This window comes from Chelonia mydas, chromosome 1 (assembly GCF_015237465.2).
Source record: "Chelonia mydas isolate rCheMyd1 chromosome 1, rCheMyd1.pri.v2, whole genome shotgun sequence".
NCBI classification, from domain to species: domain Eukaryota; kingdom Metazoa; phylum Chordata; order Testudines; family Cheloniidae; genus Chelonia; species Chelonia mydas.
The window spans coordinates 169,101,913-169,126,384 of NC_057849.1; the positions used below are offsets into that span (position 1 = coordinate 169,101,913).

Sequence of the window (24,472 nt, forward strand, 5' to 3'; positions counted from 1 at the left end):
TTCAGTGCACCATTTCTCCAAGGTTCCCCCAAACCATATATAGAGAGAGGACCTTAACATATTGTCCTGAAACCTCCTGCGGCAAGGGCCAAACTCACATTACTCATAATACATTTGTGAGAGTTGCAGCACTCCACCTCCTGGCTGACAACAGGAAAGGGCCCACCATGGAAGAGTCATAACCCATGTAAGAACACTGAGGGAACTTTCCTGAACATGCTCAATTCAGCATCGTTAACATCATTGTAAAGACCCTATGTGCTATATATGATGATCAGATTGGGTCGAGCTGTTGCCCTAGATTTGAGGCGTGTATATACCCCGGAATGTGACAAAGCTAATTGCAATCATATTATGTGCACTCAGCCACTATGAATTAATGAAATAGAACACCATATAGTTAAGGGTTAATTTGGAGACAGGTTTTCAGAAGCAAGGTCATAATTACTGGCAGTTTAATCAGTATGGGAGGAGGAGAGGAAAAAGTAAATAACTGAGAGTGAAAGAAGATATCTGGATGGATGGCCTTTACTATCAGAGACATCTAGACTCAACGTTTATTGAAAGTTAGGAAAAGTGATAATTTAGTAGGGGTCATTATGACCTATGTGTTTAGTAGAAGTTAGTTATAAAAAGTTCAGATAACAGAGTGTATTTGGGAGCAGTCCTCTGGAGCTATCCTGGGAGAGACACTTTCCTGTGATCTTTACTCCCTGGCAGGGAGGCGTTTGGTCAGCACTGACCTTTTGTTGATTACTCAATACCATCTCAGAATATATGTAAATATCTGGGATGTTCTAAACCTATTGCTTATGTCTGTGTGTGCTTAAATCTAATAAACTGCAGTGTTCGGCAAGAGCATGCTTACTTGCATTGCTCCTTGATCAGACAGAATTGCTGAGTTCCTGTTGATTTATTCCTTACACCACCTGGAGTGAAATAGTTAAGTTGCCCCTATTGGGGGTGCTGATAATCCCTGGTAACAGAGTCCATGGGCAAGATTCAGCATTGGTATAAGTGGATGCACCTCCCCCTCATTTAAACAGAAGTCAACTCTGCTTACACCACTATTAAATTGTATCCCATATTGAAAGGGGGAGGTTGCAGCATAGCAGCACAGAAAACTGATGTGGAATTCTGCTAGTGTAAATAAACATGACATCTTTACAATTTTCTCTGACCAACCTGATTAAAGCACCAAAACTCATGAGATTCATGGAGGCTTTCTTATTATTGAATTGAGTTCAAAGAAGCAATCATAATGTATTCAGCCGAAGAACTAGAAAAACAAGTAGTGAACTGAAGAGAGTGTTTGCATGTGTCCTCCTCTATGTGAAACTGCTAAGTTTCACAATTCTCAAATTAATTTCAGTGGCAGATAATGTTGCCATGGTTAAGATTATGTAGTGTTTCCATTATATGTTATTCTTCTTTGTGGTTTGCATCTTAGAATAAAAATTTTTTTGGACTACCACTTCCCAAAGTCCAGAAACAAAGTCACTCAAACAACTCTCAAAAGAATGTGTTTGTTCAAGTGTAAATTACATGAGTGTTTAAAAAAAAAAAAGTTTAAGAAACACTTTTGCCCCTCCACTTTGGTAAATGACTCATCTGTAATATGGTTTGATTGCTTTGGGATTTTAACAAATATAGTAGCCAAAAACAGTGACAATTAACAAATTATTAATGTTCAGTGTATTTGCAGTAATTAAAAAAAAGTCATAGAAATGTTTACAACATGAGCAGAATACTTTTGTGGAATAAATTGGCCTATCGGTTCAGTAATTCTTGAACACAGAATTTCCACGAGTCTCAGAGTTACTTCAATTGAGCATATCAAACATCTACAAAAAGATTTAAGGGCCAGATTCTGCCATTACTCACAATATGAGTAGTCTCACTGAAATTAGTCTGAACCTATAAGATACTATTCAAAATAAGTGTTGGAACATCTGGACCTAAGTAACTAGATATATTTTATACTAGAAATATGTTTTCAGAATCAACACATATACTAAACTACTGTTTACTTGCTAAAGTATGAAAGCTCATAAACAGAGTCATTATAGTTTCCACTTATGCATTTTCATGTTTCCAAAATTAACAGACATTAAACATATGTATTTAATCAACATGTCATAACTCCAAATGGGGCCACTGAAATGTATTGGTTAAACAATATTCATTCACATAAAATTAGTCTACACATATTCATAGCAATGTTATAAGGCTGTTATGTTTTTTGAATGTAAATTCCCATACTAAACATTTCCTCTTTTTTATTACTATAAAAAGTGAATGTTATGTTCAAAGAAATATTAAGATTATGATAAATATTGGAAAACCAAATACATTATAAATTAAGATTCATGAATTATAAAACCAGAAGGGATCACTGCAAACATCTAGTCTGACCTCCTGTTATAAGACAGGCCATAAGACATTTCTATAAATTAATTCCTCCTTGAAGTAGAGCTTATTTTTTAGGGGAGAAAAATCCAATCTTAATTTAAAATTTTCCAGTGATGGGAACCACAACACTCGGTAAGTTATTAATTACCTTCACTGTTAAAAAAAAATCTTATTTCCAGTTTGAATTTGTCTAGGTTCAATTTCTAGCTATTGAATCTTGTACCTTTGTCTGCCAGATTGAAGAGTCCTCTATTATCAAATTTCTGTTTCCTGTATAGGTACTTATTGACTGTGACCAAGTCACCTCTTCTCCTTCTCTTTGTTAAGCTAAATAGATTGAGTTCCTTGAGTCTGTCACTACAAAGCATATTTTCCAGTCCTTTAATCATTCTTGGAGCTCTTCTCTAGTTTATTAAAATCCTTCTTGAACTGTTAACATCAGAAATGTACCCAGTATTAAGGCTGAATCTCTGTCTGTAGATTCTAATTCCATCCTTAACTCATCCTGTTTTGCCTGAGTATTATAATCCTGTCTGTGTGGTTCTTGACACAATACATTATATCAGCTGCCTGTAATGTATAGTGAGGTATATTAAAGGTCTAGCAGCAATAAATTAAAGAGTATTCCATAGGAGTAATTCCCTCACCTTTGACATGTGTGTCACATCATTGTCAGTACTTGCACTTGGTTTGTAGAACCAGAGAATTCTATAAATTGAAGATTCATTTTTTTAAAAGCCTGTTAGCTCACTTGCCCCACCTTCCGGACAACACGAGATAATCCTCACGTACAAGTTCTAGTTCTTTGCCTAATTTAATTTTAAATGGTTTAAGGAACAAAGCTTCAAATATTTGCCTTTAAATAATGTTCTAGAATATAACCAGTCTCTGTTTCCGGGAGTTTTTCTTCAAATTTATGTTAATTTACCTATGTATTAAATGCCCCTTTATTACTCCTACACCCTCTTGTATCATGATAAGTAACTCCTCACCAGGTGTACACACCTGTGCTAGGTTTGTGGAATATAGCACTAAACATATGTACATGGGCAGGGAATTCTATATCCAAAGACCACTGAAATAAAAAACTGGTCATAGAATAACCTAAAACACAGAGCTGGAACTGCTGAAACATTGATGGTATTAGAGGGCAGATTCCCCTTACAGGATGAGGTTCAACAAGGAGGTCTCAAACAAAGACAGATTCTTCCCCATTATACTGTTTTGTTTTGTTTTTTTAAAAAAACAACAACAGAACCAGCTTTATAAGTAGTCAGTATACTAAGCAAAGATAAAGCTTAATAAGGGACCACTCATCTCTTATCTAGCACTGTTTTATGTCTACATTTCAAACTGTTTCACAAAGGTTAGGTAACAATTATTGATATATTATTAACAAGGTAACTGATGCACAAAATGTTTAAGTGACTTAATAAGGGCCAGATGGCAAAACAGTGGCAGACTCCAGAATATAACCCAAGTTTCCTCACTCCCAAAGCTACTCTCAGTCTACTATATCACAGTTCCCATGGTGAAAGAAGATTCTGGAAAAGGGACTCCTACAGTAGATGAAACTCTGAAATGACACATATTTCAGAACTTTCTGGGTGACACCTTACAATACACTACCTCATGTCTCCTATCCTATGTCCATTGCATGACTGTAACAACTGAATGCATTTTCAGAAACAATATCCATCCTTAGTTAAAGAAACAATAGCTATTGAAAAACTATATGAAAATCACTGGAACATAAAATAACTTCTGCTTACACAGAAGCCCACAAACCAATACGTTGTGCTATTGTGTTTTTGCTGTAGTAGCAGTTAACTAACATTAATTTCCAAGCTTTACTGATATAATAGGAGATGCTGGTGTATAAAGAAGCTTAAAAATTAAAACCTGTTAATTTCATTCTCTGTTAGTGTAACAGAGGTAAACGCATCGGTGAAGGGTAAACAGGGGAAAAAAACTGTATTTGTAGCGAAATAAATTAAAGGTGGGTAAGGTAATGTCTTTTATTGGACCAACTTCTACTGGGTGAGAGAGACAAGTTTTCAAGCTTACATAGAGTTCTTCTTCAGGTCTGGAAAATGTACTCGGAGGGTATGTCTGCATTGCAATTAAAAATCCATGGCGGCCCACACCAGCTGATTGGGCTTGTGGGGCTTGGGTTAAGGGGCTGATTAATTGCAGTTTAGATGTCTGAGTTTGGGCTGTAGCCCAGGCTTTAGGGTCCTGCGAGGTGGGAGGGTCCCAGGGCTTGTGCTGCAGACTGAGCCCAAATGTCTACACCGCAATTAAACAGCCTCTTAGCCTGAGCCCAGCAAGTTGGACTCAGCTGGTGCGGGCCAGCTGTAGGAGTCTAATTGAAGTGTAGACATATGCAGAGTGTCACAGCTAAATACAAGGTGGAACAGATTGTTTAGCATAAGCAGTTAACGCATATTTAAGGCAAAGTGGCCAGTTAACATCTCTCTAGTCATGGCGGTGGGGGGGGATTATTGTGTAGACTGAATATTCACACTGGATTTATGGTTTATTACAACAATCTATAAACCACTAGCCCCTACCCAGCAACTATGTTCTGTTCTTTTGTCTTCCATTTCCCCATATGTTTAGCTGTTACACCATAACACAGCTTATGCCAACCTAACTCTGTAAGCATCTACACCGGGATTGGCAACATTTGGCTCGCAGCCCACCAGGGTAAGCCTCCTGCGAGCCAGGCTGGTTTGTTTACCTGCTGAGTCCACAGGTTTGGCCGATCGTGGCTCCCTCTGGCTGCGGTTCACCGCTCCAGGCCAATGGGGGCTGCAGGAAGTGGCGTGGGCCGAGGGATGTGCTGGTCACTGCTTTCTGCAGCCCCCATTGGCCTACAGCGGCCAACTGCGGCCAGTGGGAGCCGCGATTGGCCGAACCTGTGGATGCGGCAGGTAACAAACCAAATGTTTGCCAAATGTTGCTGATCCTTGATCTACACTAAAATGTCACTCCCACTGATGCAACTTGCCTGCTATGCCGACTTAATAATTCCACCTTTTTGAGAAGTATAGTGTTTCAGTCGATGTAGCTTACATCAACTCTTACTGCCTTTCAGAAGGTGTCCTACAAAGCTGACAGTTAAATCAGTGCAAGTGCTCCTGGTGCTGACATGCACTGCCGACACAGGGAGCATACTGTGGACATGAATAAAGCAATCTAATTACTCTGGTTGGCTTTACGGCAACATAATTTAGGTCTACGTAATTTTGTAGTGCAGACATACCCTAAGGAAGAGTTTTGTGTAAGTTTGAAAGCTTGTTTCTCTCAGCAACAGAAGTTGGTCCAATAAAAGACATTACTTTACCCACCTTGTCTTGCCAATATTCTGGGACCAACATGAACACGGCAATATTGCATATAACACAGAGAAAGAAAAGTCATTTACAAGCTTCTGGAACTTTACTGAAAACATTACATGAAATATTACAACTCATAAAGTACTTGACAGCATCCATTTCATGTGTAGTTAGCACATTACCAGAAGGATTAAATGGCTGACATCTCTAAACTTGAAATTCAACTAGACAGGATATATCCATTCATTTTCATAATGTATTAACAAAATGTAAACTTTGTATTTAAGTAAGTTTAGAGATCGGGTCAAACAATAAAGTAAATTAAGACTTGGTCCAAACAAATAACTTTTTATGAAAAGAGAAAGAGAGACCCACAAACCTCAGAAAATAGCCCAGTAGTTAGAGCACTCAGTGGAGGTATGGGAGCCTCAGGTTTAAGTCCCTACTCTGCCTGATATAGTTTGTCTCAATGTCTCCTGCTGGAGGTATTTCTCTTTGTGTATATACTCATGGGGACACAGAGACACACATTAACTCTGCATCTTGGTCGTCAGCACAGTCACCTGGGCTGTGGGAGACCCAGGATCACATCTTTGCTCCAAATCGTGCAGCTCAGGACTTAAACTTGGGTTTCCCAAAGTTCAGGAGAGTGTCCTAACCATAGGGCTGGGTGGCCTTTCTCTCTCTCTCCCTAAATTCCATCCTGGACCTTACAATCCTTTCCTGACAACGTTTTTGTGGAAACTAGTATTTCCAGAAAAAGTTGGTTTAATCAAATCAGTATTTTACAATGAAAAATGTTCAGTCTAAAAATTCTCAACCAGCTCTACTTACTATTTTTTTAAAAAGTGCCTTATTTCGAGTCTGAATCTGTCTAACTTAAACTTCCAGCCACTGGAGCTTATTATACCTTTGTCTGCAAGACTGAAGAGCCCTATATTACCAAATATCTATTTCCCAAGTTTGCACTTATAAATAGTGACAAAATCAGTCCTTAACTTTCTCTCAATAAGCTAAATAGATTGAGCTCCATGAGTCTTTCATCTCAAGACATGTTTTCCAATCCTTTAATCTTCTCCAAATGCTCTAATTTTTCAACATCCTTCTTGAATGGTGGACACCGGAACTGGACACAGTATTCCATAGCAGTCACAGCAATGCCAAATAAATAGGAACTATAACCACTCTTCTCCTGGTTTATTCCTATTTATTCATCCAAGGATCACATTAGCCCTTTTGGCCACAGCATCTCACAGTGAGGTGACATTCAGCTGAATATCTACCATGACCCCCAAGTCTTTTTCAGACCCACTGCTTCCCTGGATAAAGTCCCACATCCTGTAAGTATGGCCTATATTCATTGCTCCTAAATGCATACATTTACATTTGTCTATATTAAAATGCATATTGTTTGCTTGCACCCAGTTTACTAAGCAGTCCATACCAGTAACCTATTATTTAACACTTCCCAAATCTTTGTGTTGTCTGCAAACTTTATCAGTAATGATTTTATTTTCTTCCAAGTCACTGATAAAAAAGTTAAATGGCACATGGTTTACAACCAATCCTTACATTACACTATTACCTTTCTCTACCAAACCTGTAATCTGATCAGAAATAAATATCAAGTTAGTTTTCTCAAAGTTTTGGGGTCGCTGCATCTCTGACCCTTTTGTGGCCCTCTTGGGAGCACCCCCACTAAGATCTCTGGCCTCCAGTTGTCACCTCTCTTGGGGTGGGAACTCACATTCCTCTTCCTCTAGAATGGGGATGCAGGCTGCAATTTCTCCTGCCCTTCACTGTTATCACTTTAGCAAGCCTGAGGTTACTTCAGCACTTGTAGTCCTGTTATCTCCCAAGGTCTATGACAGGTTTTACCAGTGATCAGCCAGACTTCATAAAACAAAGTATTTATTTACAACAAAAGCGTTAAAGATAAAACATAACTTGAAAACAATGAACAGCTTATATGCATGCCTGTCTTACCAGTTGTTACCCATCTTCTATATCAGGGAGCAGCAACCTTTGGACCACGGCCTGGCGGGCTGGGCCATTTTTTTTACCTGCCGTGTCCGCAGGTTCGGCCAATCGTGGCTCCCACTGGCTGCGGTTCGCCGCTCCAGGCCAATGTGGGCTGCAGGAAGCAATGCGGGCCGAGGGATGTGCTGGATTGGAATACCCCTAACATCTGGCTGATCCCACTGGAATACCCCTAACATCTGGCTGAGTTACTGAAGTCCTCAAATCGTGATTTCAAGACTTTACTCCCTCTTGGTGAAAGTCTCATGTCAGTTCTAAGACTGAGTGAATGTGACCCCTTCTCTATAGCAATCTTCCCATTTTATGCAATTCTCAATTCTTTGTCCGCAGGGACTCTTGAACCCACTCAAAACCAGTATATGTAACTTTCCGCAAGCAGTGGTACTTCTGCAATCTTATTTACACATTTGGGGATTAACAGTAATTTCCCCCTAGTTAGTTAGTTTCTGATAGTTCATTCATACTAGGTGACTTTCTCTCAGTTGCTGCATTGCTTATCATATTTCAAGAAAGATGTTAACTCCTTCAGTGGACAACAATGCAAGGTGAGAAGGAAAACTGACTCACATTTCTTTCATAAAATTAAATCAGATGACAAGATCTGTTTTTTTAATAAACCCATGTTGATTGGCATTAATTATATTCGCTTTTTAAATTATTTATTAATCAAGTCCCCAACCATTCATTCCATTATATTTCCCAAGATCAATGTCAGGGTGGCAGGCATATAGTTACCCATTTACCCTTTTGCACATTAGCTTTCTTACAGTCCTCTGGAATTTCTTCAGTATTCCAAGACTTATTTCAAACCAACACTGACAGTCCAGAAAGCATCCCAGCCAGCTCCATTAAAACTCATCATCCGTTATCCGCCATCTGTTATCTACCCAGATACACTCAATAACTCAACCTCATAAGATTTCTGGAGGCTGCCAGAGTCTGGAATGACTGAATGGAGGCCTAGAGGCTGGAAAAGGAGCTGTCTAGTTTGCAATGGTCGGGACAGGTGTCTATAAATCTGACAAGGAGCTGCTGTGCAGCCAAGTGGGTATGGAGTAGACAGGCCCTAGAAGAACCACTAATGCACAAAGATCTTAATCTTCATCTATCATTAGAGGTAGATCACTGATCAGTCACGTTAACATGATTAACTAGGTTCAATGAAGTATGAGGACCACAGAAACCCTAGAGCAGCCAGCTACAATCTTTTCTATGATTTTTTCCCAAAAAAACATTTTGGACATGTCAAAGTTAGCAAGATTGTCAGCACCAAGAGATGATTTTGAGCAGACATCAAACACTAGCTTTCTTAAAAGAAACCAGGACCCTGTGATCCCAGATGAAAATGTTGCTTGTTTCAAACATCAATAAACTCTAATACTGCACTACTACTGTTGGCTATCCACGAAGGACATGGATGCTATTCACAGGTCATGATGGGGACACTCCTGAAACTTTCAGAAGCTTAGACAGTCAAATTAGCCACTCCTAAAATAAACTCAGTCTTTGCTCCTCAAGATATTGACTTGTCTTTCTGACAGGTGACTACTCAGTCTAGGTCTGAGCAATGTGATATATACTGTAGCAGGAAAACTCTTTAGAGAGAAAAAATGCAGTCCAGTAACTGAGTGTCAGGAACCCAGATTAACTAAATTATGCACCATCTGAAACTATGCTTCATAGATGCTATGATGGTAAAGGCAACATAACCTATCCTCACCTTCTGCATAGCCATGGCATAAGACTTCAAAACTCTTTACATCACAATTGTTTGAATTCAACATTAAACATTTGCATCCAATGCTGTAGCATATTTGCTATCACTTCTTATGTCAAAGATCTTCTATAAAGTAAGGTGATCTATGAAAACAAATCTTGCAGAAGGCATTCAGGCACCATTATATATTGACAGTTGGGGACAAAAGAATTGTATCAAGTCCTACCGAAACATAAAATCAGTGGTATTTCAATACTCTTCCTCTCCAGGATGCCTGGAAGTTCAATGATCCATCAAACTCTGAGGGCAAATCATGAAAACAGGTCAGTGTCTTGACCTCAAATAGAGGAGGAAATGACTGGTCCATAACAAAGGTGTAATTTCCACTTTGCCAACATCTTGTCCCAACTCCAATATGAGATCCACAGAATCCCACAGAGTTCCAAAGCTAACCTCAGCCTAAGCCCAAAACAAGTGTATACAATTCTGGCATCTTTCACCTAAACCTCAAGTATAAACGTGGGTTTGGGTTTTTTAGTGTACTGTATGCAGCTTCTGTGGGACTATCTTTATCTTCTTTGACAGTTCCACAGAATGAACACTTTCCATTGTTTTACCATGCAACATAACAGTAATATGAGCGGTAAATATTTTAAATCTTCAAGGCCTTTCATATTAAAGTGAGATTATTTCTGCCTAACCCTTGTTTTATGTAATCCTTATTGTATGCCTAAAACATGGTTTAATTTCAAATTTACAAAAAATTTAAAAACATTTTTGGAAATAACCCTCCTTTAACTATAAATATAAGTTTTCAAGTACAAATCTCCAGGATATTTAAGCTAGTTAATTTAAGACTGAGGGATATTGTTTGTACTGTCTCCAAGTCTATGACGTCCAGCAGATTCTGTGAGTAAATACAAATAGGATTGTTTTATAATAGGTTGGTGAGTCGTCATCTTCTTTTTTTTTTTGGTCTAAAGAGATCTAAGCTAAATTTATGAAACCAACTGAACATGAGCTCCCAGAGTGGTCATGTAGCAAAAGGGGCTAATATATTCCTTGAATGCATTAGGAGGAGAGTGTCAAACTGGAATATGGAGACACTGTATTTGTATATGGCATTGGGGAGACCACTACCGGAATAGTGTGTCCAGTTCTATGTCCACCCTTTAAAAAAGGATGTTGAAACACTGTAGAGTTTTCGGAAAAGAGCTACTGGAATAATTTGTTGTCTGCAAAACATGCCTTACACTAAGCTTCATTTATATACCTATTAAAGGGAAGGTTAAGAGGCAACTTGATCAGTTATTTACAAAGAGAGGAGGCACCTGATTTTAGAGAGCTCTTTATTTTAGCAGATAAAGACATACCTTGATCTAACGGCTGGAAGTTCAAGTCAGCCAAGTTCAAACTGGAAATAAGATAAACACATTGGGGGACAATTAAACATTGGCAACAGATTACCAAGGGATGTGATAAATTTTCCATCAAATGGAGTCTTTATTTGAAAGATGTGATGTTTTTCTTTAAAAAAAATGTTTTAATTCAACTGTAGGCTGGTGGGCTAGACGCAGCATTCATGGGATGAAATTCAATGGCTTGTATTATCAGGAGGTTGGATTAAATAACTATAATTGTTCCCTTTTGTCCTTAAAATCTGTGAACAACTGTGAGGGTCAAACAGTGGAAATAACAGACTCTGTCAAACAACTAACAAAATCAAAACCAAGGAATATCTACGACTGCCACAAGCACTCTTAAATAACCCCTGTTGTGCCTACTTACTGCAGCACACATTTTATCAGAAGATCTTAAAACAACTTAATCATGAACAATGATATTCCTTTATTTATAGCCTAATGATGCATTCTAGTCCACTTATAATGCAGGTACAGTTTTGGTTGGTTGGTTTATATAGGATATACCCATTATAGTTCCTTTGTTATGACTGGATTCTGTCCTGGTTACCCTTCCACCATGGCTGTAGTGCACTAAAGGGGTAACACCTGAAGAGACCCCTGGGATAGGTGGAAAACCACAAGCCTTGTGGGCATCACAGGCCTCACTACTGCTTCTCCACACATACCTTCAAGGGGCCTCTTGAATGGTTAGTCAGCTATACAAGCTGAGGAATTAAAAAGGGACCACTTTTGGTTTCTCAGTATATTTTAATTGTACTGTATAACATACATGTCAATTCTGTTTCATAGGAATTGTAGTGGTCTATTTATACACTTTGAAAAAAGCAATTAAATATTTTAATGTAAAATAAAAATGTTATCACAAGAGTAAGCTAGCTACCTGATAAGGCTTTTGCGCTGTAATTACAAAACTGAACTGACTAAAAGGGGCAGCAAAAGCTTGCAATAAAAGCCAACAAACTAGATATTACACTCTTAACAGCATTTGCAGCTTAAGCATCTATTTATGAAGACCAAATTCATTGTCAACTCTAATATTTTAAAGAACTACTTTTGATAGTTTGAACACAAACATGTTTAATGACATACATTTGTAATAATATAGTTTTATCTACTTAAATGAGAGCTCTATCCAAAGCCCATTTAACTCAATATGAGCTCTTTACATTAACTTCCATCGGCTTTGGATTAGGGCCTAAGTGTCTGTGTAGTGTGTTAAATAATTGTATTTTTTTTAATTTATATCTATATCTATACAATTCTCATGCTATTGGCAATTTTAATATTAATATGTTTCACAATTTAAAACATTTTTATCCTCTAGCTTCTAAATATCATTGATGGAATCTACAGTTGTAAACATCCCCATGTACATTCAGAAACTTTTAGGACCTAGATTTGATTTGCAAATGCTGAACAAGAAGTTTGAATATTTATTTTCAAAGAGATGGTTCATTTAAATAAAAAATGCTGAGCAACCTTCAGATTTTTAATTTAGTCTCAGTTATTCATTCTCAATTAGAGATAATTCAATCAGATTGGAAAAATCTGCACAGCAGTCAAAACTCTATCCATGGCAGAATAGTGGATCAAATTAAAAAAACTCCACTTAGTAACTTTTTTTTAAAGATTACATTCTTCCAAAGATGAGGGTGCCAGACCCAGAAACAACCAAAAATATATGGCATGCACCAGTATTCTTCTTCTTGCTATTATTGAGAAGAAATAGTATAAGAGACATTACTGAAAACTTTATTTTCTCATTCACTTTTAGCTCATCTAATAGCATGAAGTAGAACAAGCAGAACAAGTTAAGAACTACTTCCCAAGAGTCACATTCGAGCACATATTGGGTTGATTTTGTAGCCCAGAAGCCCTGTAATCTCACTCATTATACATGCTTATTGACAAACAAACTTGGTGGAAAAAATGCTAAAAACGGTGGCATCTTTCCATTCTTTTTTAAATGAGAAACAGATGACTTGTCTGACAGATTTTACCAATGGAAAAATGATACTCTCTATTGAGAGACTTTAATCTGTAGCCAAACGTACTTCTTTTCTAAACTGGCTAGTGATATAATACTATCATTTCCAAAGGAAGGAAACAGCTAACTTTAAATAAATAAAGCTAACAGCCACAATGTCCTACTCGCTAGCAATAGGAGACAATTGATACAATTTTGCTAGAATCTTTCAATGAGAGAGAAATATAATTGGGATACATACTTGTGCCGACCATTTGTGAATGTGGTGCTGATGTGCTTAAAGCTATGGTGGTGATTATACCACAGCAGTCTATGTCAAAAAATGTGCTAAATTTAAAACTAGTGACAATCACATAAGTGTCCTCTATTTTTATATATTATTTTTTTCAAAGGAATTAGAACTTTAGAAGTAAAGTCATAATATGCATTGGGCCAATGTATTCCAATATTAGTTTTTAGCCAGTAGAGATCAGTGACAGAGTAGGCTCACCTCATTTACAGTGCAGGTAGCTCCCTGAACTGACTAAATAAATACTACCCACAAAGCTGAACAATAAATTATTGGGCTCAATGCAGGAATTACTGGAGACATTTTATAGTCTATGCTATGCTAGTCAGAATTGTTCATTATAATGTTTCATTTTGGTGTTACAAGTAATGTATCTATAAAAGCTCTTTTTTAAAATAAACTCCTTTTTCAGGATACAATCGAAATGTAAATGTAAACAGATACAGAGAGGACACACCCTTGGTTATGAAATTACCACCATGCCACTGTAATAAGGTTCAGATACAAGTGAGTTGGGGAAGGTATAAGTAAACTCCAAACTGAATAGCCAAGTTTCCAAGCTGGTGACTTATTCTCTGCCCCATCAAATATTGTCCGGCTGAGCAATGAATGAAGTAAGAGGGACATTCAGGGGTAAAACCAAAAGGCAATTGTATAACCCTCTCTTTGACCTTTTACATGCAGTATGTCAAGCACACAAAAGGTAGCTAAACTGAGTTTGTTCATCACTACCTTTTTAGATTGATGCACAATCTAAAAAGAAAGAGGTGCAACATGGATCAATACTGACACAGAGAGTTTTTAACTTCCACACAATGTAATGAAAGCATAATACTGTATGAAATATAGGGAAATACTTAGGTCCAGATTGCTCAAAAAGTTATCAAGCTATTAATGGAATTTATTTCAGTTCACTGGTTGATATGACAAAGCTATCCCAAGGTATATTCCAACACCAGAAATTTTGCCCTTTGTACGCACAGTAGAAGGATACTACCATAGGCAAAATTTAACCAAATATATTTTGGTTGGTCTTTTGCTTCTGTTTTAATGTATACTTCTTGCAAGGATTGTGATATAAAATTATATGTCCGAGTACAAATATTAATTTATATGGTTTTACTGAAATGGGAATATCTCATCCAACCAGAGTACAGGGAGTAAAGGAAGGGCCTCAAGCAAAGGTCACTTAAAGTCAATGAAGATCTTTCCATTATTTTCTTTTCACTTTAGATCAGACCCTTGAGGAGGCAAAAATGTGCATTTTTCTTCCATTCATTAATTCTCTGTACTCTGTTTGGCTCTGGAAGAATCTGACTGGCAGAATCACTGTACAGTTATTTTTCAGTAATGGTACTATGACTACGGAAATGTCTCTAACCTGAGCGGCTACTACAATCCATCTGCTCTGTTTCCTGTACTCAATATTCTCATTTTTGCCACCAATCAAGATGCCATCTCACTCCCTTCAAATGAAGCAGAGAAACTCCAAAATGTACATGAAAAAAGGAAAAAATACCAGAAAGCAAATAGCATTGTGGAACCACTGAAAGGGAAATTGTTAAATATTTGCCTCAGTCCCCTCCTGCGGCCCTGCTCCTGTTCCTATTGCAATCAGCTGGAGTCTTGCTGTTGACTTGATTAGGGGTAAAATTATGCCTTTTTTCTAATACCTCTCTGCCCTTCACCGCTACCCTCCTGTGCAGTTCTTGTTCCCACAATAACTGTAATCTATTTATGTTTTTGTTTATATCAGAAGAATCTTATCCTTTCCCACCCCATTCAGTTGTGAAAGAAAACATTGTAGAAACAAACGTATTGCAGTTATGGTGGGGTGAAGAGTCTTTCTGAGCTTTATGAAGGAAAGTTGGGAGCAAAAGAAAAAAAATGAGGATAGAAGAATAGATAAGAGGAGTAAAGAAAAGGTGCAAAGGTTTAGGCCAAAGTCTTCAAAAATGTTCTTCATTTTGGCTGCCTCAGTTTTTGGGTCCCCAACTTTGCACACCTGCAGATTGATTTTCAGAAGTGGTGAGCACCTAAAGCTCCAGCTAAAGTCAATGGGAGTTGTGGGAGAGCCGCACCTATGAAAACTGGGTTCTACATGTCTCAAGATGGGCACCAAGAAATTAAACAACCCAAAATAAGAGTTTAACTCTCAAAAAGTTTAGCTTTAATTTTTGACAGTTCGACTTTTAGTAATTTGACAACATATTTTGTTTCATATTTTCATTTCTTTCATTTAAAATGTTAGGATTTTTATACCACAGTGCTATGACCGTGTACACATAAAGCATCCTCCAGTTCTAATAGAAGCCTATTAATCATTTTCTGCATTAGTTTTAGACTTATAAAAAAAAGACAATACATATTTAGACTTTTTATCTCTAATCCTGTAGAAACATACATGAAAGGCTACTTTACCTTGTCACCTTCAGAAAAAGTTATTCCATCGATGGCTCTTTTCCAAGTAATTTCTGGGACAGGTTCTCCTTCTGCCTCACATATCAGTGTTGTTTGACCATTTTCAAATGTGGTTTCATTTTTAAGATGTATTATCTGAGGCTGTACTGTTAAAAGTATAAATTATATTACTCATTGTGCATCAGAAACATTATATAACAGTCTCTTTTAAAATGTCCTTTTTGTTTTAAAATTTCATTCATGTTTACTCCATTGGGATTATCAGCAGCACTAACACAGCAAAACAAACTGCAAAGTGGGATTTATTTGTCAAAACAATGTAGGTCAAAATTGAATACAGACCTTGCATTAACAAGTTAAATACATCCTATGAAAACAAGAAACAAACAAATAGCATTAACGTAATATTAAGGCAGAGAAATCAAGCACTCAGGAGCGCAGACATGAAATGTTCTTGTTGAAATCTCAACTTTATTTCTGCTTCTTTATACTTATGCCTTAAAACACTGATATTGAAATGATCCCGAGTTTGAGGCCTGCTCTACACTTAAAATTTAAAGGTTTCAGACTAGCAGCCGTGTTAGTCTGTATCCTCAAAAAGAACAGGAGTACTTGTGGCACCTTAGAGATGAACAAATTTATTAGAGCATAAGCTTTCATGGTCTACAGCCCATCCACTTCATCGATGCACAGAATGAAACATATAGTAAGAAGATATATATATATATACACACACATACATACATACAGATACGCTGGAAGTTGCCATACAATCTGTGAGAGGCTAATTAGTTAAGATGAGCTATTATCAGCAGGAGAAAAAAACTTTTGTAGTGATAGTCAAGATGGCCCATTTAGACAGTTGACAAGAAGGTGTCTAAATGGGCCATCTTGATTATCACTACAAAAGTTTTTTTCTCCTGCTGATAATAGCTCATCTATAGCTGACCTAGTTACTGCAACTTAGGGAGATGAATTACCTTTATTCACAGAAAAAGACATTCTATTGCTGTAGGAAGCATCTACCTATGAGACTGTAGCTGTGCCATGGTAGTACCTGTAGTGTAGCCATGCCCTGAGATCACTCTGATATTAAGACAGATCAATGTCCTATACTACATTAACTTTGAATCAGTCTAAACCATAGGGAGGAAAAGATTTTAACCTGCTGAATTTAACCTTTCATAACTGTAAAACTATTGAAATAATTTTCTCCAAACTGGGGCCCTGATCCTGAAGAGATCCATGCAGGCGGACTCTTGACAACTGGAAATCCACATGGATGCAACGGTCCACATGCATGGACAACATTACAGGACCAGAGCCTTTACTTCTGCTAAATTATTGTGTGCTAAAGCATCAGTCAGAATACAAGTCCCATCGTGCTTGGTGCTGTAAAAACACAGTTCCTGCCTCAAAGAGCATATTTTAAAAAGATAAAAAACAAACATACAAAAATAGACAAAGGTTGTGGGAAAGGGATATAACATAAACAAAGTGATTAAGATAAAGATGGCCATACATCTTGTTATTTCCGTTTTTTCGATATATTTATTCTATTATTAGGTTTTTGCTGTCTTCCACACACACAAATCATCTTGAAGCAAAGACTAAGCATGAAAAAATTTAGCCTGATAGTTGAACAGTTTACAAAGTAATGTGTGAGAAAACAAGGTTCCAAAATTATTGCCGTGATTTCCCCTAATTATAATGTTCAGAGTGGAAGCCGTGTTAGTCTGTATCAGCAGAAAGAACGAGGAGTACTTGTGGCACCTTAGAGACTAACAAATTCATTTGAGCATAAGCTTTTATGGGCTAAAGCCCACTTCATCAGATGCATGCAGTGGAAAATGCAGTAGGAAGATATATATATACACAGAACGAGAACATGAAAAAATGGGGGTTGCATACCAGCTCTAAGGAGACCAATCAATTAGGTGGGCTATTATCAGCAGGAGAAAAAAAAATGTTTGTAGTGACAATCAGGATGGCCCATTTCAAACAGTTGACAAGAAGGTGTGAGTAACAGCAGGGGAAAAATTAGCATGGGGAAATAGTTTTTAGTTTGTGTAATGACCCATCCACTCCCAGTCTTTATTCAAGCCTAATTTAATGGTGTCCAGTTTGCAAATTAATTCCAGTTCTGCAGTTTCTCATTGGAGTCTGGTTTTGAAGTTTTTTGTTGAATAATTGTGACTTTTAGGTCTGTAACTGAGTGTCCAGGGAGGTTGACGTGTTTTCTGACTGGTTTTTGAATGTTATAATTCTTGACGTCTGATTTGTGTCCATTTATTCTTTTGCATAGAGACTGTCCTGTTTGGCCAATGTACATGGCAGAGGGGCATTGCTGGCATATGATTGCATATATCACATTGGTAGATATGCAGGTGAATGAAACTCTGATAGTGTGGCTGATGTGATTCTGCTTTAGGCAACTTGCCTGTATAGCATCATATAGGATTTCCGCTGCATATCTAGGGACCAAAAGAAGTTCTCTTGGATGGCAATCAACTACCTTAATTACAAGACTACCGTTTCTCTTCTTACAATCCTTTGATGCATTATCTTCCCACTTCCAAACTTCCCACTTCCAAAGTAAACAAGACAGGGGTCCTCTAGCCTCATTCACTACACAATCCTGGTTCATTCTCGGAACACCATTGATCTTGTATATTGAATAAGGCAGGGGTTCTGTTGGAAAAATAGTGTGTGATCATATAACTAAAGGTTGGACCTTCATGCATATGCAACAGCAGGCAAATTTATGGTTGTACTAGTCAAATTAATTTTAGCCTCTTTTATGTTTGAGTATTGGACTCTGCAACTTGAACATTCTTTTAAGAGATTGTAGTGTTTTGCATGTAGCGTTTTCCTAGTTTTTTAAAAGAAAACCTCAAATTGCATCCTGTAGAACCATACTGACCTTCCCATTGGTCCACAGAACAGGCCTTTACCAATTGAGCTAAAGGAATAACCTATCGCAGCAATATGCTGTTATCTTCAGTGTAAACCAGTCACTATGTAACACATTTTATTATTGGTTTGCACAAGTATTTGTTAGACAGGAGAAAAATATTAGATTGTATTACTGGCTTAGGAGGGGAATGCTATCCAGTGGTTACAAATAGCTAAGCCAGGTACCCAGAACTACTTCACGAAAGCAGTGTCACAAAGTGGGTGGATAATACGTGCCTTATTCTTAAAAGAAGTACTAGGAGGCCTTGCCCAATAACAAGAACCATGATGTGCACAGAAGTAACACCAGTCAGTGGAAGACCAGAGGCTACAACTCATAATTTCCTCTTGGCCACTGACACAGCACATCTTGAGCTAGCCCAATATTGCCAGCCATAAGAGTTCAAAATTTATAAGTCAAAGCCAAAAATGAGAGATTATAAAAATTATAAACTGCAGTGGAGGACTTTTTTCCCACTCTTGTCTCTGGACTTTTTACTTCTTAGAGGAAGTTCCCACTGCCAATATCTGTGTTTCTTTTCTGGTTGAAAATTCAACCTTAAATATATACACAAATATGCTCTCCTGCCCCACAATACTACGCAGAGGGTCAGGAGTTACTCTCTCCTAACTTCTATGGCAGGAGACATGCCATTCTATTGCTCTCGAAATTCTTGCTCTGTCACCCTCCTGCCTCCCTCCCCACCCACCAACCCCTTCCCTTTACAATCTCTTATTTTCCCACATTTTCCAAGTGTGCTCTCTTGGTCTCTCTATGCCGAAAAGTACCTGTGGCTGATAATGGGTGCACCTGATCAAGTGCTAAACATGGTCTAGCTGCCAGGCATGTCCAATATCAGTTCAGAAAACTGGGTTCAAACAAGGCTTCATTTTCTTGCATCCAACAGACTCTCTACCACCCCACCACATCCCCCTGTCCCTCTTTATTCCCTAGTCTCCATTCCTGATCCCTCCACGTTCCCTATCACTATCTCTACTCACATTCCTTATACCCGCCACATCCTCCCTCCCTGCTGTCCCTCATCTTCCAGATCCTCACATCAGTTTCATGTCCTGCATTTGAACATTCCCCTTTTCTCCACCTGGATCACATGTATAGTGACTAAAGGGCCACCCTCTTTCTGAATGGCAGGATGGCTTTTGCCTCATTGGAAACAATGGGAGGTGGTGGCCACCTTTACTAAGGGAATCCTCAGGTTTATCAGCTAACACTGTAGGGAAATGGTGGCCATCTTGGTTGAGGGCAGCCTGTGGCTTCAGTCCCATTGACAAGAATGAGAGATGATGTCCATTTTGACTAAGGTCAAAACTGCATCTTTGAAGATAGAAGAAAATCATGTTAAATCTTAAAATAATCCTCATCTACCACTCTCCTATTCCTTTTCTATAGGAAAGATATAAAGCTTGATGGTCATCAACCACAGAGCTAACCTTACAAATTGTGCGTTCCCCCCTTTTGTAGAAGTTATTCGGATTAGCACATGAATATTTTCCTAAATTTATGCATGACAAACAATTCAATTTCCCCAAAGGGATGCATGTTCTAAATCTCACATCTAAAACGCCTTGATCTTTACAGGTTCCACTATTCTAAATTTCTTAAAGATCTTCTTCCAGTGGGTCTTCTTTCCACTATAAGAGGAAAAAATTCAGCTTGACATTTTAGACACAAGGAGCTGACATTTAACGGACTAACCACTGATTAATCATGGAATATTCCTAGCTGACAATTATTACTAAGAAGAAGGAGAAAAGCTTGAAAGGGAGAAAAGGATACTATTTCATTGTCCTGTTTTTATAGGCCATAAGATCATAATTCACTATTGACCAAAAGGTCTTCAATGTATTATGGTAATTGGTTAACTTTTAATTATACAGGTAGGATAATAAGATAGTATTTAAAAAAAAGAAGAGTACTATGTATTTATGCCACAGTGAGGTTCCAGGACTTCTGTGGATAGGAAAACTAGAACAGACTTTTTAAATCTGTAAATGTTCTATTTCTGATTGGACAAGAACATTCTCAAATTAAATTGATACTTTCTTACAATGCTATTAACCAGACAAGCAAATAATGGAATTAAATAATTTTGGTGCCAATCCAGACATGCCACTAATGAAATTATGGAAGTTTGGGATGCTAATCCAGAAAGGTTGAAGGTGTTATGTTTCTCCTGCTACAAATACTAACGCACTTACAATAAAATGTACTAACAAGCTGTGATCTTGCTGAGATATGTGTCTGGAATGAAAGAAGATTCAGGAAAGGACTTGCATGCAAGCTTAGTTAAAGTGAAATGTTTTATGCAGAAAACAAAATGGATGGTCCCCTGTAAGAAAAAAAAAATATTACACAAATGGGACGCTAACAAAGAGACTAAACATATATCAGAGAAACAGCATTTAAAAGTAAGTAAATATGTCTGTTGTCTGAGCAATCATGGTCAGTAGTATTTTATCAGTAAAGCTGACATTATTTCTCCAGAACATAAATTTTAATCTACAGAACTATAAGTGTCCATCAGAAGTATTCATGGAAGATTATATGGAACCTTTTCTAATCTGTGACACTAGTTTCCATATATACCCACTTAAATAAAACACTGGGTTTGTTTTTAGTTTGCTTTGTTTTTTTCAGCTTTTAGGATTCAGGTTTTCAAGCTTTTATCTGCAAAAGAATGAGGGCTAAAAACGTTATTTATTTTTAAGATGAGATTTTCACATAATCAAGGATGTGACACTTTAAGAAAAATGCCAAATATTGGAAGATTCATAACAGAAATCACAAGACCTGGCAATACTATAATGTTGTTGGTTGTCCTTTTCTTTAACGTCTTCAAAAGAGCCCACAGTTTTACCTAGGGTCAAAAAGTTCCTGTAGGATCTTCGGACAAGGGGTTAATAAGACTCGGGATTAGGAAAAAGTTTAAGATCAGAGACACTGCTGCGTCTGGAAAGAATTGCCTCAAGCCAGCTAATCATCAAGATATAGGACGGTGAGTTTGGTAAATATGCTGCAGGCCAATGAGAAGCCAAAGAAGAGGCAGAACTACCTGAGATGCAGGTTCCTGAGACAGCACTTTAGGTTCTGAGGTAATCAGGACTTACAGATACACTTGTAAGGAAGGACTGACTTGAACAAGTCTATCTTGAACCCATGGGCCATGAGGGAGCAGTCTTCTTCTGAGCAATTCTTCAATATCAAATTAAAACAGTAGGAATCTAAGGCTTCCTCTTCTGAGAGCACTGATATCATTGTCTCTATAGCAAGGCATACTAGACTGTAACATGTTTTATCTCTTCTCTAGGGGAGAGAGAGAGAGAGAGAGAGAGAGAGAGAGAGAGAGAGAGAGAGAGAGAGAGAGAGAGAGAGAGAGAGAGAGAGAGAGAGGCAGAGGAGTAATAAGTAAGGCAAGAGGTAAATTTGAAAAATGTATAAACTAACTATGGATGACAAAAGATCTTAGCCAGCTCATGGAATTAGACAGGTTGTATTGCAGGTGGCACTTGATGCTGAGTGGAATGAATTGGGTCACAGGTAGTTAGAAAGATGCCTCCTACATGCACAGCCCTAACCACTGGTCCCCCTGCCTCTGGTACAGAACACTTTTTCTTTCTGGGAATGATAAATACCTGAAATTAGATTTAGGATATTGATAACTCCTGGGTGTGCAGAGTTCACTTTTCTCCTCTGTAGAATGCATGGAATTCCTCCTCTGGGTAGATTTGTAGTGTTTGATCAGGGAACTTCCATTGGCCTCTTTTTCTGAAGTTTATTAACCAATTTAATACATACAGAGAAAACATTACCCACTTGCACTTTAGCCACTATAAAGTCTTCAATCAACATGGATGATAAGTCTGGAGGTAATGACAGAAGTGGGGGGAAGAATCATGTCCCAAGGACACATCCCATTTTAGAGCTACTGCAGCGTATCTATTTAGTCCTGAAAACCAAGGGTAGCTGAGACTCCTTCTTGCAATATGTTGGGTTATGTCTAACAAAGGTAGAATAGGAGATGGTAGTTGTATCATCTCACTTGCCTGAAGAAATGGGGAGAAAGAAATAGCAGTAATATATTCTCTCCAACACTGTCATACAACTCTTTTGCTGGAGGGCAATTGCCAGGAACTGTGTAATGGCAATGAAAGCTTTGCTGAATCTCTTGCACATTGAATTGATAAACACTGGCTATTTTATCTTCCTTTCAGGTATAACATTTAAGCAGCACTTTGCTAAAAAAAATGATAGATTTGGCAAAAAAGTTCTATCTTAGAAAGTTTTGAAATGAACAGAACCAATCATTGAAAACAGAACTCCTTTGGATTCTAGTGTCTGTTTTTATTGGAGAACAGGAATTGAAGTCCATAATCAACTCTCTTTCTTTCCCAAGACTTTGGTGTAAATGAAATTCTGATAAAATCAGTTGACAACAGCAAAAATGGAGGGGGCTGCAAACATGCAGAATGGCAGAATCAAACTGCCAAGTGACCTAGTGAGGTAACAGCAGTGATGTCTGTGAGCAACAAAAGAAAAATAATAGAAACAAAATTTAAGTCCTGTACCCAGAGAGGAAATAAGCATCCCTGATACAAAGCATGGGCACATACATAATTAGAGTTAGTATTTTTTTATCTGGTCCCATTAATACACTTACTTTAGGTAAGCAAATATTGCAGTCCCCATCTTTGAGAATTAATGATTCAGAGAAGGGGCTTAGGTCTGTATGAGAGGATGGAGAGATTTGCAGGAGTGCTCTAGGGGGTTGAGCTTTGTTGGCTGAGGCAGGGTTTAGCTGGTAGTTAGTACCTGTGCTCTTGTAATATATGTCAGGGCACCTACAGCTTTTGGGTAGTCACCTCCTTTTTATAAACACACAACACAGAGACAGAGATAATGGCCTAGACAAATAAAAAGTAGAACTATAAGGTAAGATTGAAAAGAATGAGGCCTGGGTTATGACAAGAAAGGAGACAAACAGAAAAATAAAATCTTTTACATCAGTATGTATTTACAAAAGTCCAGATAGCAGAAATATTGGAAATGACAACAACAGAAAGAAATAAAAAATCAGTTAACACTCATGTTTTCCAGCAGGTGTGGAAGGATCAAACAGAAATGAATTTATAGCAAAAACCTTGGTGCAAGTCTTAAACATTAATTTGGATGAGACCTCCTAGATGGCATGAATATCAATACGAGCGCCACTATGGCAGGAAAACAGGATGACAGAGAGAGATTACCAAGACCGGCTCATGATCAGCAAGAGATCCTCTATGAGGGAAATAGCATGCTTCTGATATCTTCCTGATAGAACCCTCATCACAGAGAACAGATATAAAATCCTAGCAAAGATAAAAAAAATATTGTGTTCCGGAATGTAAAGGTAGAAGTTCTATAATCTTCCAAGTTTAGGATTTTATATAAGGAGAAAACATATTTTGGGGGAGTGGAAAACAGCAAAATAATTGTTGAATAAAATAAAAACTGTAGCCCATATAACAAATCCAAAGATTGATATTGATAAGCACAGACATAAGCATGTTAACTCAGAAAACACAGCATTAGAAAACTTTTACTACCCTCTCGGCTACATCCTCTGGAGTTTAAAAGTGCTGAGTTGTAACTTATTACATTACTACTTAACCTTTATATTGCTGTAATGACAGGCTTCAACCAGATCAGGGCTTCACTGTGTTGCATACCCTACAAACATATAGTAAACATATATAGTCCTTGCCCCAAAGGTCTTGCATTCTAAAGAAAAAATAAATAACAGGTGGATGAGACAGACAAGCAGGCAGTAGGGTTTCAAGGACAATAAAAAAAAACTGATAGGATGTTTTAGCATAGATTGGCTGTGT

At 37.7% G+C, this 24,472-nt stretch overlaps 1 protein-coding gene across 3 annotated transcripts in view; it reads right to left on the reverse strand.

Annotated features, from left to right (window-relative positions):
* NCAM2 (neural cell adhesion molecule 2) overlaps positions 1 to 24,472 on the reverse strand; it is a 539,492-nt gene that overhangs the window by 187,468 nt on the left and 327,552 nt on the right. For all 3 annotated transcript variants that reach the window (XR_006287979.1, XM_037905715.2, XM_043538332.1), the window contains exon 8: positions 15,632 to 15,777. Coding sequence is in view for 2 of the 3 variants with exons in the window: in XM_037905715.2 (XP_037761643.1) it covers positions 15,632 to 15,777 (146 nt within the window). In the remaining variant the exon portion in view is untranslated. The remainder of the gene's footprint in view (positions 1 to 15,631; positions 15,778 to 24,472) is intronic.